At 31.1% G+C, this 19,377-nt stretch overlaps 1 protein-coding gene across 2 annotated transcripts in view; it reads right to left on the reverse strand.

Moving 5' to 3' along the window:
* Positions 1–669: 669 nt before the first annotated feature.
* Positions 670–19,377, reverse strand: part of LOC127720224 (guanine nucleotide-binding protein subunit beta) — a 36,503-nt gene continuing 17,795 nt past the window's right edge. For both annotated transcript variants that reach the window (XM_052226706.1, XM_052226707.1), the window contains 6 exons: positions 17,353–17,416; positions 15,511–15,740; positions 14,835–14,964; positions 9,093–9,164; positions 4,534–4,750; positions 670–3,866 (listed from right to left, as the gene is read on the reverse strand). In XM_052226706.1, coding sequence (XP_052082666.1) covers positions 3,760–3,866; positions 4,534–4,750; positions 9,093–9,164; positions 14,835–14,964; positions 15,511–15,740; positions 17,353–17,416 — 820 coding nt within the window. In that variant the 3' untranslated portion in view covers positions 670–3,759. The remainder of the gene's footprint in view (positions 3,867–4,533; positions 4,751–9,092; positions 9,165–14,834; positions 14,965–15,510; positions 15,741–17,352; positions 17,417–19,377) is intronic.

The raw sequence follows: 19,377 nt of genomic DNA on the forward strand, positions 1-19,377 counted from the left end.
TATGAGTATTTCTACTCATGATTTTTTGTGAAAAGAGTCCCAGAAACCAAAATTTTGCCCTAATTTCAGTATCTCAATAGGTGGGATGATCTGGACTTTACACCTGATAACCCCGACATGCATAGGGGTCTTCCTAAACTCATAGGGAATTCATTATCAAACAAAGTTTGTACAAGTTGAACATGTGGTTCAAAAGACTACATCTGGAAATCAAAAGTTTACACAATTTTCAGCCTATAAATAGCTGCTGTTATCTTGTCCCTTGACTTTATAACCCCAAAATAAATATGGGCCATTGTCAAACCAGTTTGGTAAATATGTTGTTAAGCTCAAAAGATTTCACCTGGAAACCGAAATGTTGAGGACTTAGCAGCATTCCTCATATTAATTATATTTTAATGCAAATTTCCATTTCAGGGCTATTAACTCCCTTAAAACGATGATCTTTACAGATTCTGGATATTGTACGAAACATCTTTGATATAATTTTTTTATAATTTGACAAGAAATGTAGGACCCAGAGCGCTTGAATCCAGAAGACCAGAGGATTAAAGATTATTTCTATAGTCCCCAAGTCACTAACCAAGACAAAATTCTTGACTTTAAACTCGCAAATAATAAATGGTTAAGCTGAACCTTTGTTTCCCCAATATACCAAAAAACACTGTATTAATGACAAAAAGCTTTATTTGACAAATGAAAAGTACAAATACACATTCTAGACAGATTCAACAATAATAATGTGTGTTAAGACTAGTAATTGCAGGGGTTGCCATGGTAATATAAGTGGCAGTCTAATGCCACAAATTACAGACATGGTATGCATTTAAACTTGTGATATTAAGGGTAAGACACAGATTTGTTAAAAAGTCCATTTCATTACTTCAGATTTTGTTACATAATGTAGTTTTGAAGAGAACCTGTTTCTTTGAAACCTGTTTAACCTAATTGAAAGGTCCTCACTAAGAAATTTCCAGATGAGTCCAGGGACGTGATTTGTCAGTTTTGGCCACTCCATTGTGAATCCACAGTTCTGAAAAAGTCAACGTTGATGTTTTCAAGCATTAAACAAGTTATTTCATTATTTATAAACTCTTCTGTTCTATACATGATGAACTAAATTAGATTTAAGTTTCTAATTCAATTTTTTCCAGTTAACAAATGGTTGTTGAAACTTGGAACTCATCTGTTCAGAAAATGGTGAGTCCAGCTTACTGTCTGTTAGTCCAGAACTCATGGAGTTATCTTAGTGAGAACCCTGCTCAGTTGTTAAATTATATCTGAGGAAAAGTAAGATTGTTTACTTGTCTAAGCCAATATCAATACGACAATGTTTTCTGAAATAAAATGACTCAAACAGACTTTAAATATAATTCCAATGGAAACTATTTTGTCTTCAATCTTTTCAAGTCAAATTGAAATGGGTCACTTTAAGACTGACTAAAGATACACAAATTACTATGTAATCACTTTTAGCTTTTAACTACTTAAATCTCTCAAACAATTTAACTGTTCATGAAAAAGACTCAATGAATCACTTTTTCGATCTGCAGAAAATTTCATAAGAAAAAATCAAAAAAATCATCTAAATAACTGACAGAAACTGTTTATGTGTAATGGCTATACATACAACACTACCATTCAACTTAAATATAAGCAAAATTAGAATCAAAATTAAAATAATTTGCAAAAGACAAAAAATTTATAAATGTATGGGATTGCAAAAAATTATCACATGTACTTTGAAACAACTACATGTACAGGTATTTCAATTTTTTCAATTATTATCTAAAATTATTCTATAAATCTGTTCTTTAGATTCGATGAACTGACAAATTGAAATTGCTTTTTGAGAATTTTGTACAACCCCTTTTGTTAACCATTTACATGTATTATCAAAACCTGAATCTTTCTGCTTTTTTATAAATTATAGATGCAATGTACAGTATACCATATTGTGCTAGTTTTATGAAATGATAAATTATTATGGTCCATTAGTACACACTGTTAATATTAACACTTATCCGTGGCTCTTTTCACAAAAAATCTTACAACTAAAATTGATCGTAAGTTGAACTGAAATGTTCATTCCTTAACAAGCCTTTGTTCTCATTAAGATTTTTTTGTAAAAAAAAACTCACAAGTATTGAGCTCATGAATGATCGTGTTAACGTATCGTATCAGAACTACATTTATACATGTGCTCATACAAACTAAGGGGGTGGGAGAAAATTAATCTGCCATAAAAACATGATTTAAAGTTATAATAAGAATACATATATATATTTTATCTACATACATTCAGAATATAATTAACTGGGACAGACTGTTCAAAAATATTTGAACTGAACATCCTCAACGTTCGTACACCTTTCATACAGATAAATATACAGGATATATGCTGTTATTTAAACATACATATAACCCTGAATCCAACCTCCCTGATAAAGGTCAAATTTTGAAGTTCAAATCATGAATTATTTTTGAATTTTTCACCTCAAACTTTTGGTGCTTTTAAAATTTTTTCCAGACAAGAAAAAATGCATTCGAAACAACTCAGTTTACATAAATATAAAACATGACAAGAACATTAAATAGAGAAAAATGTAATGGCTAGAAATTTGAGACTTTTATATATAGAACGTTAGAAAATAAACATACACAAGATATTACTCAGTGTCAAACAAACAGAAAATTCAAATCATACAATACAATCCCATGTAAAATTAAGTTATATATATATATATATACCATTGCACTATTTCATTGGCAAAATCTTTGCACTCCTAGCATGCAAACTGTTTGCAAATCAATTTAAAAATGAATGAAAAATATCAGTAATACATTTAAAAATACATTTTCTTTCTGAACAAAAGTGGTGCTCAATTAACATGTATTTTACTTTTGAAACCGTGTGAAATCAAATAGTTTTGAAAATATTATTTTTAACAATATTTTTATACTTGGGTCTGATAATTTTTTGAAAATTTTTCAATTTTATATACAAGTACTATTTTTTTCGGCTCATTCACTCTAAGTGAATTGACGTTTTAGTTCTTTTTATTTAAGAGATTCAACCTGAAAAAAATGCACATAACTACAACTATACTATTTAACGATAGTATACCTGCTTCCAGTTTTCAACTGGTACTCTATTTAATCTGTGTAATCCTATGATTTTATACAATAAGATGATTATTACACAGTGCAAGAAATCACAAAATCAATATTTATAAGCACTTTAAAAAAGAAAACTAGAGTAAGAACTACATGGTGTTATGCAATAGAACGGTAATACACAGCCAAGTTTCCAGTTTAAATTTGTTCTAAGTGCACGATTTTCAAAATAAGAAACACACATAACCAAGCACATCTGGTCACATCCACTCTTTGAAAATATCCCAAGATCTTCTGTTATATGTTAAAAATGCAATGAAACATTTAATTGTTTGACGTCTTCTATTCCAATTACACTAGATATTCACAGGCGAAATTATTCTCCTTTATATCCAATGTAAAATATGTTGTTCCGATTTCCTTTTCAAAAGGTTTGTATCCTAACTATAAAGCAAACATGATAAACATCAAACAGAATTCCATCCACAGATTTACACTCCTCCCCCCCTAAACATATACAAGTGGTTTGATCAAGATCTGTTTCTAGTTCTAAAATCACAACAGATCCAGTGGATTTTTTGTCATTTTTAAAAATTATAGTCAGGATTATAAAATAGAGGGGGGCTACAATGTGTGCCCTCCTCAATTCCAGATCTTCAAGAAACTGTCCCATGATCCTGTGGCAACAGCCATTCCGTCTTCGGTTACCCCTAGACAACTGACACGATTGTCGTGACCTGCCAATACACCTGAAATAATCACAATTCATAAAATGAGCAATATAATTGAATGGAATAAATCACCAGTCAAAGTATAGTTGCAAATATTGCATGAATTTATCATTAAAAAGATATATATATATATAAACTGTGATTGAATTGAATAATCCAGATGTTAAAGTATAGCAATAAATATTATATGAATTTCCAAGTAAAAAAAATTATATATACAACTAACTACCAATAACCAGCTTCCAGAATGTTTGACAATTTCAAAAAAAATTAAAAATTAAATCAAAAGGTAAAACTAAATAAGATTAATAAATTAAAATTCTTTTTGATAAGATTCTTACATTTTGTTTCAGTTGTAACAAAGGTACTAAATAGGTAAAAAAGCAAAAAAACACATGGTAACATGTTTAACAATGTTTGACTTTGAACATGGTTTTCAGAATTCATGGCTGGTGTTCTATGTGTACACTCAAATCAGGTACATGTTCTTTTAAAAGGACAAAAAAAATTCAGCTGTACATCCTGAATGAAGAAAAAAACAACCAAGCATTTTAAATGACATAAGCCATTTTTCTCTCTAGTGAGACTCGAAGCAGTAAAGGACCTTTATTGCCTGTCAAAATAGATGCTGACCCTCACATAGCCACTGAGGATCGTAAATTTGCAAAATACAACACAAACTTACCAGCTCTCTCTTGTTTAAGAACGTCCCACACATTGCAGTTAAAATCATCATATCCACCCAGCAACAGACGGCCAGACTTGGAGAAGGCAACTGATGTTATACCACATATTATGTTGTCGTGGGAATACATTCCTATCTCTTGGTCAGCACGGATATCAAACAAGCGACATGTTGCATCGTCTGATCCAGTAGCAAAGGCATATCCATTGGGAAAATACTGGAAAGAAAATAGATTTACTATAAATAATAATGATGCATAAAAAAATCAAGTACTGTCGATTCATCATTATGCATGGGATACCAAATTTTGTGAAACTTGTGAACAGAAGCGAACACATTTCTTTTATCCACAAAATCAAATATCCAGAAATAATTTTCTTCTCAATCCAAAAAAATTGATATCAACAAAAATAAATAGATCCACAGTATTACCAATAGTACTGGACAATACAACCAACTACTCTAGAACCCCCCCCCCCATTATACATACAAAGACAACAGGGATGGGCACGATTACTGACAAATGTAATCGATTAATAATCGATTACATGAAGGATTTTTGTGTAATCGATTAATAATCGATTACTCTGATTTTTGTATGTAATCGATTGCAATCGATTACTTTATCAAAAGTAATTACATTACTTTTCGATTACTGTCAATTACATTTTACAAAATTACAAAACAAATAATAAAAGTAAGTTAAAGTTAAACACAATTATGTTGCTCAACGTTTGTATAGTAAATATTTAGAAATTTACCAAAAACAGCATTTAGAGCATTGTTTTCAAATTTTAAGTTGACATTTTTTTTCTAGATGGAATCTCTTACTGAGGATCAGAAATATTCAAACATTCTTGAAATTTGGCTTTCAACATGAACGAGAGATGACATCGCATTGCATCAATCACTTATTTATATTGCAAGTTTTTTTTGTTTTTACTCATTAAAAACAGGTATATTTTTATTCAACATAGTTAATTGCAATGTTGGAAGTTTTCCTCTGAAAAAAGTAGAATAATTAATTAGTTCAGCTAATTTCAAAGATCAATATTTATAATTATAATGTCATGCATGAATTAATCCTTTTGTTTGGATAACCACCCCAATTACAGGTTATAAAACTGCCAATGGAGTACAATTTATAACCTGGGGCAAAATAATGTAAATCTCCCTCTTAATTAGACATAATTGAAATGAAAACAAAGTCTACATCTTATTTATTAGAAGTCTTTTATCATCTGATTAGTAAAGACAAGAATTGTGTTTAGATTTTTTTATTCTCTAATCAAATTATAAACAATATATATTCATAGTGTCAAAATGGGATACATGTATCTATTTCTCCAAAAGAATTTCAGTGCATAGCCAATGGTTCATTGTCGAAAGGATTTTGTGTACTTTTTGATTTTTATATCATAACATTATAAGGAATCAACTGATTATCTATTCTAATCTAAAATTCCAACTCTTGTTTAAGATTATGCTTTAAAGAATGTTAATACAAATAAGCTTACTACTTTAATGTAGTACAGTACTTAACTTAAGACTCATTTATTATTTTAAATCTATTTTCTTATTTCAAATCTATTTTCTTATTTTAATATATAAGGTCTTGAATTATTGACAAGCACATAAATCCATTTTTTTTTCAAAAGCTAGATATAAAGTAAAATTTGGTAGGGGATCTGGTTGATCATAATGCAGCTTGTGACAATAGATAGATATAAAGCAGTTGATAAACTCGTAAATCATATTGATACATTCTGTTTAATACATACATACTTTCATTTAGAATAGGTTATATTTCATCAAACTATTTTACTAAAGTAATCGAAATGTAATCGAAAAGTAATCGATGATTACATCACAATTTTTGCTGTAATCGATTAAATTACGATTACATGTAATCGAAAATGTCTTCGATTACAGATTACTGTCGATTACTGGAAAAAATGTAATCAATTACAATCGATTACGATTACAGATTACGATTACCCCATCCCTGAAAGACAAACAACAATGACCAACGGAGTCCAGGTAACCTGACTTGGTACAATGTCTGTTCTTTTTACTTAGTATTATTATGATGCAAAAAATATATTTTAAAGGGTACCTTTTGATTTATGAAAGAATAATGGACTTTCAATAGGAATTCTGCCACAAAACTGCATTTTCTACATTTTTATCTAACTTTCAGCATACCCTTTCATCACTATATACAATTAATATAAAAGTAGAAACTAAGAACTGGTATGATTGCCAATGAGACAAGTCCCCACCAGAGACACAATTACTAAATTTAGCAACCATGGGTCAACATATGGTCACATATTAAATCATATATTATACAAAGCATCACTTAACATGATTAGTTTCAAATTGAACTGAAAGAAGCTTTTGGTGCCAATCAAAATAATAAATATTGGAAACCATGACTGACATCAAAGTCTTGCTTCATCCAATTAATATGACTCATGATTGTTACACATTTTACCCTGAATATGAACATTTATCTGATGTTTACAGCAGAATGCATTGAGTGTGTAGGTAAAGGTAATATCTTTGGTTAGCTTGCTTGTTAGCTGAACCTTGAATTCATTATTAGGTATAGTATACTACCCTCCTTTCGGACAGATAGATTGGTTATCTGTCTGTAGGACTAGACTACTCCGAAAGGAGGGTAGTTTACCTAACCTAATAATGACTTCACGGTTCAGCTAACAAGCAAGCTAACCAAAGATTCTACCTTTACCTACACACTCAATGCATTCTGCTGTAATAGGTTTTTCCTTAATCCTTTTGAAGCCTCATACAATCTCATATATATATATTTTTAATTTTGATATGTCACTAAATTTCCCCTTGAAGATTTCTGCAAAGTGGGACGACAATCCATATAAGTTACAATTCTTTAAAATTTACGCCCCTATACTTTAAAACTCATGACGAACATTCTTTAACAAGCTTCTAGGGAAAATACTGATCTTCATCCAAGTATAATGTTTTACCCTTATCTACAGGCGTCAGGATATGTAGTATAAATGTTTAGACAGGTTCATTTATTATTCACTATCTCATTTTATATTGTCATAGTATCTATCAAATCCTTTGAGATTAAAATGTTAAACATGCACTGTAGTATTGACTTGAGTAATGAATAAATCAATATAACCAATTTGAATACATGTTGCAGAATCAATACATAATACCGTTTGCTAGCAGTAAGTTGAGAATCTGTAAATGATTTTAGTTCACAGAGGTATTATCAAAGTCATTCTCTGGTTACTCTTTCGAACATCATTCATTTGTTTATAGCTTTGAACATTTGGAATTTGATATCAATCTCCAACTACGACCTCTCAAGTGTCAGCTTTAAATCAATTCGTGGAATCTTCCCATGTCCATCATTTACCAATAATTAATTATATGGTGTAGTCATGGTTTTCCTGAACTCTGTTGTTTATATTTAACGAACGACCATCACCCAATTGAACTAGTAATATATAGAGAAATCTGTCGAAATCAGTTCTGTAAGCCCAGCTTTTAAGCAAATGATTTCGTTCAGATAAGACATATACTCACCTCGAAATGGGATGAATAAATTGAGCATATCAGAATAAATCAAAAGATGCAACTGTCAGATCATAAAATAGTCTGAACAATATTTTAAATTTTATTTTTCCAACTTCCAGATTTTTCACAAATAATTCTTTTGATCATTAGTGATCCGCTTTGAAATATCTCTAGATATATATGCAATAGATATTATATGGTAGAGACATTAATCAAGATTGTTGTCCCACCAAATCACCAGTTACTAGATATCATTGAGATGGGAGCCATCTCTGTGGGCCCCGCTGTGAATAATGTGTGGTAAAAAATTTGTATCTTTATCATTGGACATGGGGTTGTTAACTGAAACCAAAGTTTTTGACCTTGACCTTTGACCTAGGAAGTTGTACAAAAATTATGACACACCCTCTGGTGTTGGTTTATATACATGTCAAGTATAAATTTTGATATTATAACAGTTCACAAGATATAGAGCTGACACGATCTTTACCATAGGACATGGGGTTGTCAACTAAAACCAAAGTTTTTGACTTTGACCTTTTACCTAGGAAGTTGTACATACATTATGACACACCCTCTGGTGTTGGTTAATATACATGTCAAGTACAAACTTTGAAATCATATTGGTTCTCTAGATATAGAGCGGACACAATTTGTTACGGAATGAAGGACGGACGGACAGACTGATCACTATAGGGCGTCCCCTATTCGACGGGGCCCTAATAATGGACTGTTTCAACACACTCAAGCGAGATTTTTAACCAAAATATCTTGTTGTATTGTATGAACTATAAGAAAATGTCCAGATATGTCTTTGAAAACACTAATTCACTTATCCAAGCAGTTTTGTTAATAGTAACAAAACCGTGGTAGATTTTTCACAAACTTAAATGAATTTACTGTTCATATTTATGAAGGATTTTTCATTTAAGAACTCCAGCACCTGTATCTAAAGGAAAAAACGAAATCTTGTTTATACTTACTGTTATTGCATTGATATCCGATTCGTGTCCAGAAAATGTCTGTCTACACATACCATCTCTTATATCCCATAACTGAAAAGATGAAACATTTTATAACTGCCACAATCTTCATATTCCTTTCATTGAAATCAAATTTTTTAAGATCACATCAAATAATATCTGATAGTCCTAGATTTTAATTATCTCTTTGTTTAATTCTTTGGAAATATGACAAGTATTTGTGCTGTTTGTTAATTTTTTTAATTTATTTTGTCCTTTTTTGTTTACAACTTTTAGAGGTGAAAGGGGACATAAATAACAAAAGCAAAGTTTTTTACCCATATTTTTGTCCACATTTCACAAATTTTGGAAAGGACCTTCCTTTTTACCCGTGCATACATTTTTGGGGGAATCTGAGGTTGATATAGTAATCAGTAACAACAAGGCTACCTTTTAGTCAAATAACTCTTTGCCACAAGCAAAACATGACAGAAAACTTTCATCTCAGTTTGCCCTTCATTGCTTAGATATATATGATAAGCAAAACATGACAGAAAACTTTCATCTCAGTTTGCCTTTCATTGCTTAGATATATATGATAAGCAAAACATGACAGAAAACTTTCATCTCAGTTTGTCCTTCATTGCTTAGATATTTATGATAAGCAAAACATGACAGAAAAAATTTCATCTCAGTTTGCCCTTCATTGCTTAGATATATATGAAAAGCAAAACATGACGGAAAACTTTCATCTTAGTTTGCCCTTCATTGCTTAGATATATATGATAAGCAAAACATGACAGAAAACTTTCATCTTAGTTTGCCCTTCATTGCTTAGATATATATGATAAGCAAAACATGACAGAAAACATTCATCTCAGTTTGCCCTTCATTGCTTAGATATATATGATAAGCAAACATGACAGAAAACTTTCATCTCAGTTTGCCCTTCATTGCTTAGATATATATGATAAGCAAAACATGACAGAAAACTTTCATCTCAGTTTGCCCTTCATTGCTTAGATATATATGATAAGCAAAACATGACAGAAAACTTTCATCTTAGTTTGCCCTTCATTGCTTAGATATATATGATAAGCAAAACATGACAGAAAACTTTCATCTTAGTTTGCCCTTCATTGCTTAGATATATATGATAAGCAAAACATGACAGAAAACTTTCATCTTAGTTTGCCCTTCATTGCTTAGATATGTATGATAAGCAAAACATGACAGAAAACTTTCATCTCAGTTTGCCCTTCATTGCTTAGATATATATGATAAGCAAAACATGACAGAAAACTTTCATCTCAGTTTGCCCTTCATTTAAATATTTATGACAAGCAAAATACCGTTACAAACAAGGTAATCAATCAGCATAGCATTAAAGTGGCATCATAGCTTTAAAGTGTGAAGTAGATAAGTGAGAGTCAAAAGTTTTATTGAAAGTTGTGGTGCATAATTTTCAAAATACATTTTGAATTGATAAAAAAAACTGGCAAAGAACCTTGGCTACTCCAACAACATAATAATTGCTCATAATGGCTGTCACGATTGATGTAGGAGTTGCAATGAATAATAAGGCATATTTTACGTCCTAATTGGAATAAATATCAATATAAGTTGTAAATTCAGAAATTATTGAGTGCATTTATTATTGCAATTTGTGGAAAACCTGCATACAGATATATCTACATCTGTCAGAAATCAGAATGCGATTTCTTATCATTGGGAATCTCACCCAGTCGCATTATTTGCAACAATAAACATCTTGCAATAATTTCTGAATTTACAGTATTCATTTGAGTAAAAAAAAAATCCAAACGACATAAAAATCTTAATTTCAGACTGCAATTAGGTCACTTCAAGCTCCATGTTATTTTTAACAAGAGTGCACACACTGAAATATCTCGCCTTCAATACTGACCATTGATTTTATGTTGATAGTCCTACATACAAAGTTTTACTACAAGTATCACATTAACATTTATGATCCAAGAAAATGAGGTCAAGGTCAGATAAACCCAGCCGGAAAATACATGTACACCTTCAATATAATCATTCAATACACAGAACATAGAAGACCTATTGCTTATAGTATACAAGAAACAGACCAAACCATGGAAATTCTATATTGACCAATGAACCTTGTATGACCAGGCAGGATGGAAAAGAATAATCTGCAGGATGCAGGAAATAATTGTGTACAAAAGTTGAATAAATCAATCAAATAGTTGCCCTTTATCAGTAACTGTATGTATAGATAAGGGTACGTTTTTATCAATTGTCACCTGGTGAGATTGTTCAAGGTAAAACGAGGATTCCACATGGCTAAGGTGTAAATTGACTTCTTAATTTATGACCAAATAATATGTAGTGAGCCCCGCTTATTTATCTAATTTATTCTTCCCGTTAAGTGAACGACCTCAGCGTGAATTTGTGACAATTAAAGCCAGGCGGCATATCAGATCGTATATTACCGCAACCAACAACACAGCAGTAGTCCGTTTTATAATCTTTGAATGTGTCATTGTTAATAAAGTTGTCTCGTCAATATAATTTTTATATTTTGATTCAAATGATGCTCATGTTGCTTTGACATGTAAACACAAACATTAAATCAGATGATTTTTTTCCAAGTCTGCATGGTCACTGCTTATCAACCGATAGCCCCCAGTTGATGAACTCTCGGAAATTATCGTGTGATTTCATAGTTTGGCTTATTAGATTAGACATGAGTAGTTAAATGTGAAACTGGTGTATTAACATTACAAAAAATCTGAATTTTTTTTTCAAGTAGTCACTGAACCATGAAAATAAGGTCAAGGACAATGGTCATATGACAGACGGAAACTTCATAACATAAGGCATCTATATACCAAGTATGAATCATCCAGGTCTTCTACCCTCTGAAGTATAAAGCTTCTAAGAAGTTAGTTAATACCGCATCCTCCAGATCACTATCCCTATGTCGAGCTTTATGCAACAAAAGTTGCAGACTCGACAAAAATCCAGATGCTCTTCCCAGAATTTCTCTAATGATCAACAACAATGGCTCCACCTTTAAGAAGCTTTAATTACAGGTGTAAGCACACGATAACAAGCTTAAGCACCTGACAATATTGATTATTGGAAATTTAATGAGCATTTACAAGGACAATAATTATCCTTGGAAGATAACTTGACTTTTAATGATATATCACTGAATCTTTGACGTTGAATGTCACTTTAATTATGCAGCATCCAATATTTGACAGATTTACATAAGAGGGTAATGAATCTGACATTTCACTGCTGATCATGCCTATGTGATTAGCAGGGAAAAGTACAGTCAAATATCAAATTAATAACAATAGTCAATATTGCACATGTGAAACAAACAAAGATTGAAAATCATCAGTTTGCAGAACATTTTCTCATATAATAAGGTGTGGTTGAATATGCAATTAGACAACTATTCACCACAGATCAAAGGACGTGGATGTTAGCAGTATTAGGCACCATACAGCCTTCAACAATGAGCAAATCCCATACTGCATAGTAGGCTACATGTAGCCATGTTTTCTTTAGTTGATTTTGATATTGAAAAATATATTTTTCGTACAGATATGTAAACATCTTTCAATGGCAATACTTCCAACAGGTAAGCTATGCCAAAAATAAATGACTGTGGACTGAAAAGCCAGAGACGAATAAACTCCATTTAAATGAGATGTGCCAATTGTAATACATAATGCATTTACATACCAAATGTCATTGACCTTTCATTATTGGGTCCTCTTATGGTGACAAAATCACATATTTGAATTGTAACATATCTCACCTCTGTGATCAATTGAGGACAAAATCCAAAAAAGCAAAGCAGAAGTAGAAGACATAATCAAGAGGGAAGAGAAGCAGAACGAGTAGACAGAGGAAGAGGAAGAAGCAAAATAGGCTTTTAAAAGTGTGCAAAAAACACACTGAAAACTAGACCTCATATATAAATATAAACTGTAAAATATGGTACAAGGCTATGATTACATTAGTCTCAATTATCAGTTTATTGCTGCAAACCCACCGAGTAAAAAACAAAACTTGAGCATGATTGGCTCAACAATCATAAATCAAAACTGAACATGATTGGGCCTACAATCATAGATCAAAACTGAACATGATTGGGCCTACAATCATAGATCAAAACTGAACATGATTGGGCCTACAATCATGGATCAAAACTGAACATGATTGGCCCTTCAATCATAGATCAAAACTGAACATAATTGGGCCTACAATCATAGATCAAAACTGAACATGATTGGGCCTACAATCATAGATCAAAACTGAACATAATTGGGCCTACAATCATTGAACAAAACTGAACATGATTGGGCCTACAACCATAGATCAAAACTGAACATCAACAATCAAAGTTTTCTTACTTCATAATAATTTATTACATAATTGGGCCAACAATTATACATCAAAACTGCACATGATTGGGCCTACAATCATAGATCAGAACTGACTTTCAACTGTCATCAACAATCAAAGTTTTCTTACTTCATAATAATTTATTACATTTCAGGGGTAATTTCTAAGCTAAATTGTTTAAAGTCAACTTTTACATTAGCCATTTCAGGACCTTTTATAGTTAACTAGGCAGTATGGGTTTTGCTCATAATTGAAGGACGTACAATGACCTATAGTTGTAAACTTGTAATTTGGTTTCTGGTGGAGAGTTGTCTCATTGGCAATCATACCACATCTTATTTTTCTATAAAAAAAAGGTCAGTCATTTCTGAACTTATTTTCATCAATCTGTTGCTGAGATATCCAATTTTGATCCTTTATCTTTTTAGTCGAGACAAATAATGACTTGGAGAGAAACTGTCATTTTTGATGACATGGATTACTGTTAAGGTAAATGTAAAGCTTAAACTGGTTTAGAAATAATCATTAGAGTAGATGAATTTGTTGTGACTGACCTATACTTTGAACTTGAAATGCCACAACTAACTGATAATTGGATGTATGCATTGTTGGAAGAAAAAAATCAGTCACCAATTAGGCATTAATGGAAAGGTTTTATCAAGGGTAAGAATAAACAAGTCAAGGTTTCAATATCAACAAAAATGGAACTTAATCAGCAGCCAATTGCTCATTATATGGCAACATTATTTCAATTAATTTGGTTGAAGCATTCTTTATCTTTTTTTTAATCAGGAAAGCAACAGACTAATTAATAGACAGACATGTATCACAACAGACCTTGACCTATATGAAGTGGATATTAATATTGATAAAAGCCAGTTTCAGATATTCCTTCTTCTTACATAAAGAACAGCTTGGTAATGAAAGACAATACACTTCCAGGACACCTTAACCAAGAACCAAGTTGATTTTTTTTCTTTTTAATGTTGATTGTTTTTCTTTTTAATGCAACAGGGTTCTCATTAAAACTTTTTAAGGTGAGTCCAGGGACTCGTCATTTTTTACCATGGTAAGTCTAACAGTGAAAAAAAGAAATTTTTTTGCTAGTTAATTTATCATTTGTCTTCATGCATGACAAAACATAGCAAGGAAATAACATCAAATGTAGATTTTTTTAAAACTTTTAGCCATAGGTTTTCAGGAACAAATACTTAAGGTAAAACCATATTGATTTTCCTATCAAACAATAAATTTTCAATGGTATTTTCAAACATTGTGTATCTGGTACCATAGAAGAGTGTTGGAATTACCAGCATATGATTAAACTGTCATTTCAATCTTTAAACTTACTTTAGCTGAAGCATCACATGCTCCAGATACAAAAGTTTTAAAGTCTGGGGAGAGTGACAAACTCATAACATCACCAGTGTGTCCTGTAAAAGCTGTTGTCTGTTGGCCAGTTTCAATATCCCATAATGCACTGTAAAGGAAGTTGAAAAATTGATTCATATTAATACGGTTTGAAATGATGAAAGAATAAAATCCTATGAGAATAATTATAAATATTTTATCTATTTTTCTGATGTTATTGGGTTACTGTCTAAAATTCATCATACATTCTTTATATGATAAAGAGTTCGATTCTTAGAGTACTTAATTTATATCTATAGCTATCATTGTATCCACACATAACAAAATTTTATGATATCAATTATAGGAAATACCTTCTTCTGAATGTAGATATATAGATGTTATATAGGTTTATTTTTTACTTGTAATTTTTTATAACTTTCTCTTTTAGCAATGTTAAAGACTGTAGAACATATTGAATTGTCTACATTAAATTAACTTCATAAAACAAACTTAAAACATTCTCTTAAGACAGCTCTATTGAGGGCCATGACCATAAAATGAATGTGTTGATGGGTTGCCAATTCATTGACATATAACCCATAGCAAAATTATATTTTTGTGACATCAGAATTAGGAACGTATTTTGACAATTCAAATATAACATAAACCATACCATGACATATCTCCTGAACTGGTCACTATTTGGTTATCATCTATAAACCTACAACAGGACAGGTAACCAGTGTGACCTGGTAGTTCTCGACTGACACGGACATTTCCCTCTCGGGTTTTTAAACTATAAATAGAACAGATATTATCCAATCCACCACAAGCTACATAGCTACCAGATGGAGCATAGGCACAAGTCATCACCCAACTAGATCTCAATGGTATAGCATGTACCTAAAAAATACAAAATATTCTTTAAACTTCTCCGCTAAACTGATTGTTCCAATTATTCCTCAAAGACATATTAACATTTTCAGGGGTGGATCTAGGGTTTGCAGTAAGGAGGGATTGCAATTGGCTGTTTTTGTAACAAAGAGCATGGATTGTAGCGGGGAAAATTTTGTTTTTTTTCCCAATCATAAGAGGGACCTGTCTTTCTATTTCCCCATTGAATCAGTCACTGACAGTTAGGGAATACAGTATCGGGATAAGTTCACAGGTGTCTTAATTTTTGCTGTTTTTATAAAATCACCCTTCTATTCCAACATTTAATATCAGTATTTTCTACAACAGAAAACACACATAGAATTTCAATAATCATTTGTTGTTGTTTATTGGTATTTCAACTTTCCCCTTTTCTGATTTTTAATGTGAAAACAGGTTTCCCAGTTACCAAGGAAACTCAATAAAATTTAATTTTGAAAGGAAAATGATTTCACTAGAGTATACCCATTGACAAGAAAATCAATACAAAAATTGTTATTGTCTTTCAAGGAAGTAAATCTTCTGAGCAACTTAGATATGAGGATAAACAACTAAGGTATTTCCTCAAATGATAAACTTTTATACACTTTTTATAACAAAGTACTGATAAGAACTGACATATATATTCATCATATCAGACAAGAGTCTGTAAAAATATCCAATGTTATTATCAACTTTGTTCTTTTATTTTTAGCCATTTAATTTTTTTCTTGATCAAGTTATTTTTCATGTGATTGGCATGTTTTTCGGATATCCATGGATCTGATTTCAACAAATACAACTTAAAATATCCTCGTAGTTTTTGTTTTAACTACCAGTTTTCTGACATCAAAAAAGTGTTGATACACAAAAATGTACCTAGACAATTGAGTCAAAATATTCATACATATCCTCTATTTGTCATTTCAGTGAGACAGTAACAGATTATACCATAGTACTCATGCAAAACAAAGTATTTCTCCTTTTGCAACAGTTATTTCTAAAATTTTATAGTTTGGCCAACACATTCATTCATAAAATATGAAATTAATGGAGGAATGTTCTCCCTCTCTCTCTCTCTCTGTTGTATTGTTAGTAATCAATAAAATATCCAATCTGGATTCTCTAGTTCTCCATTTCTCAGTGAAGTAATAATAATTTTTTTTTTTCAGAAACTAAAGGATTATCGATAATTTCATTCTTTTTATATCAAAAGCACAAACACCTTACAACTCATCACTGTTGGGCTGCTGACCAAATGTGTAGTCATTCTGTTTAATAGGTTCTGAGAAAAGTGTGAAGAAAACAATTTTGTTGGACAAAATGACGGACAAACAAAGTGATTGCAATATACTGTAGATTCATTATTATTCGTGGGATACGAGTTTTCGTTGATTTTATACAAATAAAGGTGAACCACAAGTTTCAGTGTTCAGGGTACAAATTTTCTAAAGACTTGTATGCAGACTTTGGCAAAACAACGAAATCAAATATCCACATAAACACAATTTTTCCTCAATCCACGAAAATTGGTACCCACGAAAATAAACGAATCCACAGAACATGATATAGTATATAGTTTGACAAATCACAAACAGTTTACCTTGTTTGTAGTATATCCATCCCATACAATTAATTTACCATCTTGTGAGGCTGACACTAAATTTCTGTAAACAGAAAACACAGTTAAATATAACCATATACATTAGAGGCAGCACACAAAACACACCTTCAATTATCCTGAGCGACATATATGTCCGATTCATCTACTATCAAATTTAACATGATAAAGCCAGCAACAGTGCAAACATGGTGATTTAGTATTTAATTCCTTTTAGATGTGGAAGAATGTTTTTTTGGTTTTTTAAATTCAAATATTTCTAAAAATTGCCAGTTCTATGTGTTTCTGTCCTCATGTAGTCAAGGGCGTCATAGGGAGTAGTGACTTCTCTTTTTGAAATAATAAAAGTGATGAGACTTAAAAGAGAAGTGCTTGTTCACTCCAGCACTTTAATGTTTGATTTTCTAATTGATCTAACTTGCCACTTGAATAGTTCTTTAAAGTTTTACTAGTCAGACATTACCATTTAAATATCTAGCTCTCTTGCAGATTTAGAGAAAAAGAAATAATCATTAAATATAATGAATTCAAGTTTAATGAGGAAAACTATTCTGTTTATAATACTAACTGTTTTTCATTTCAAAATGTATTAAATTAACCAAGATGAGCAACTTTAATAAATTGAAACAGTGCATTTGCATTAAAACATATACTTGTAACTAAGGGAATTTAAACTAAATGTCTATTAATATATATTGAATGTGTATTGTTCCCTTTTGGTCACATCTTTCTCCTTTTAGCTTAGCCATGCATGCCTCTAGTATGATTGTAAGTTTATGTATTTTGGTCATAATTGGTCCGTCTCTGATTGTGCTTAGTATAAATTGCAAAGGAGGTTAGATGGAAATTTTTTTTAAATAAACAATCTTCGACAAGATCATCAAACATTATGCAATAAATGCATCATCAAAATTCAGTGATGGCATTTTTAATCGCTTTTAAACAAAATCAAAATCTTTGAAGTTTGCCACTGAAACAAGTGCCGGAAATGAAAAAAAAAATTCTTACGATTTGTTTGCATAAAAAGTTGTTTCTTTGAAATAGCACATGACCAGTTACCAATTCAATGCTTTGTTTCTTGTCTTTTCTATACTCATAAATGAAAATTGCTGTTACATTAACTTGATGAAAATGGTAATTTAATTGATGACAATGATGATTAAAGCGACTGTTTGAACACCCTCCCAACTAGAAAAACATTTTTGTCTTTTAATATCTAAGTGATGGATGGAAAACAACTTCTTTGTCCTAAGTCACACAGTTGCACGAGCCCTGTAGTCTCTGTCAAATGGTCTTCAATGACTGATTAAAACTTTTGTTTATAAATGAAATGAATTATGATTCTTTGTAACTGTACCTCCATGTAAGCACTGTAAACTATACATTAGTAAGAACTGAGAATGATCATGATATTTGCTAATGTCACTGTACATGTGGAAAAATGAAAAAAATATGTCTGTTGCTCAAACAAGAAAGAAACCCTGGACTTTTAGCAGAAAGCTTAAATCACATATCTTAGGCACAGTTTCTATAAAAAGAAGGTTGCACCATACATATTCATGTATAAATCTATCATCTGAATTTTTTATTTTTCAATTTAAAAAAAAAAATCCTAGAATTGACATTTTCTTGCAATTCAATAGATATATGTGCCAAGAAGCTTTAACATTTAATAAATTAAACATTGGAAAAGCAACTTAGTTAGAAAGCAAGCCAGTTTTTGAGAAACAAGCTTTCAATTAAAAATAAAGCTGCTCTAGGTTTGTTGCATTTATAAACATGAAAATATTACCAAAGCTATTTTGATCAATTGTTTATAGTCACTTTAAGTTTGGTCTCACAATGAAAGAATGTTTGGCAACATCAGAACAGTGAAATTTAACCAATATAGCTAAATTCATCCTTTGGAAGACCTAATTTTGGTCAGAATAGACAAAAAAATAAAAACAGGGGGTTTGTCTTAACAAAAACATAATTTTCAAGCTAGTCATACAAAATCCTACACAT

This window comes from Mytilus californianus, unplaced genomic scaffold, assembly GCF_021869535.1.
Source record: "Mytilus californianus isolate M0D057914Y unplaced genomic scaffold, xbMytCali1.0.p SCAF_11, whole genome shotgun sequence".
Classification (NCBI taxonomy): domain Eukaryota; kingdom Metazoa; phylum Mollusca; class Bivalvia; order Mytilida; family Mytilidae; genus Mytilus; species Mytilus californianus.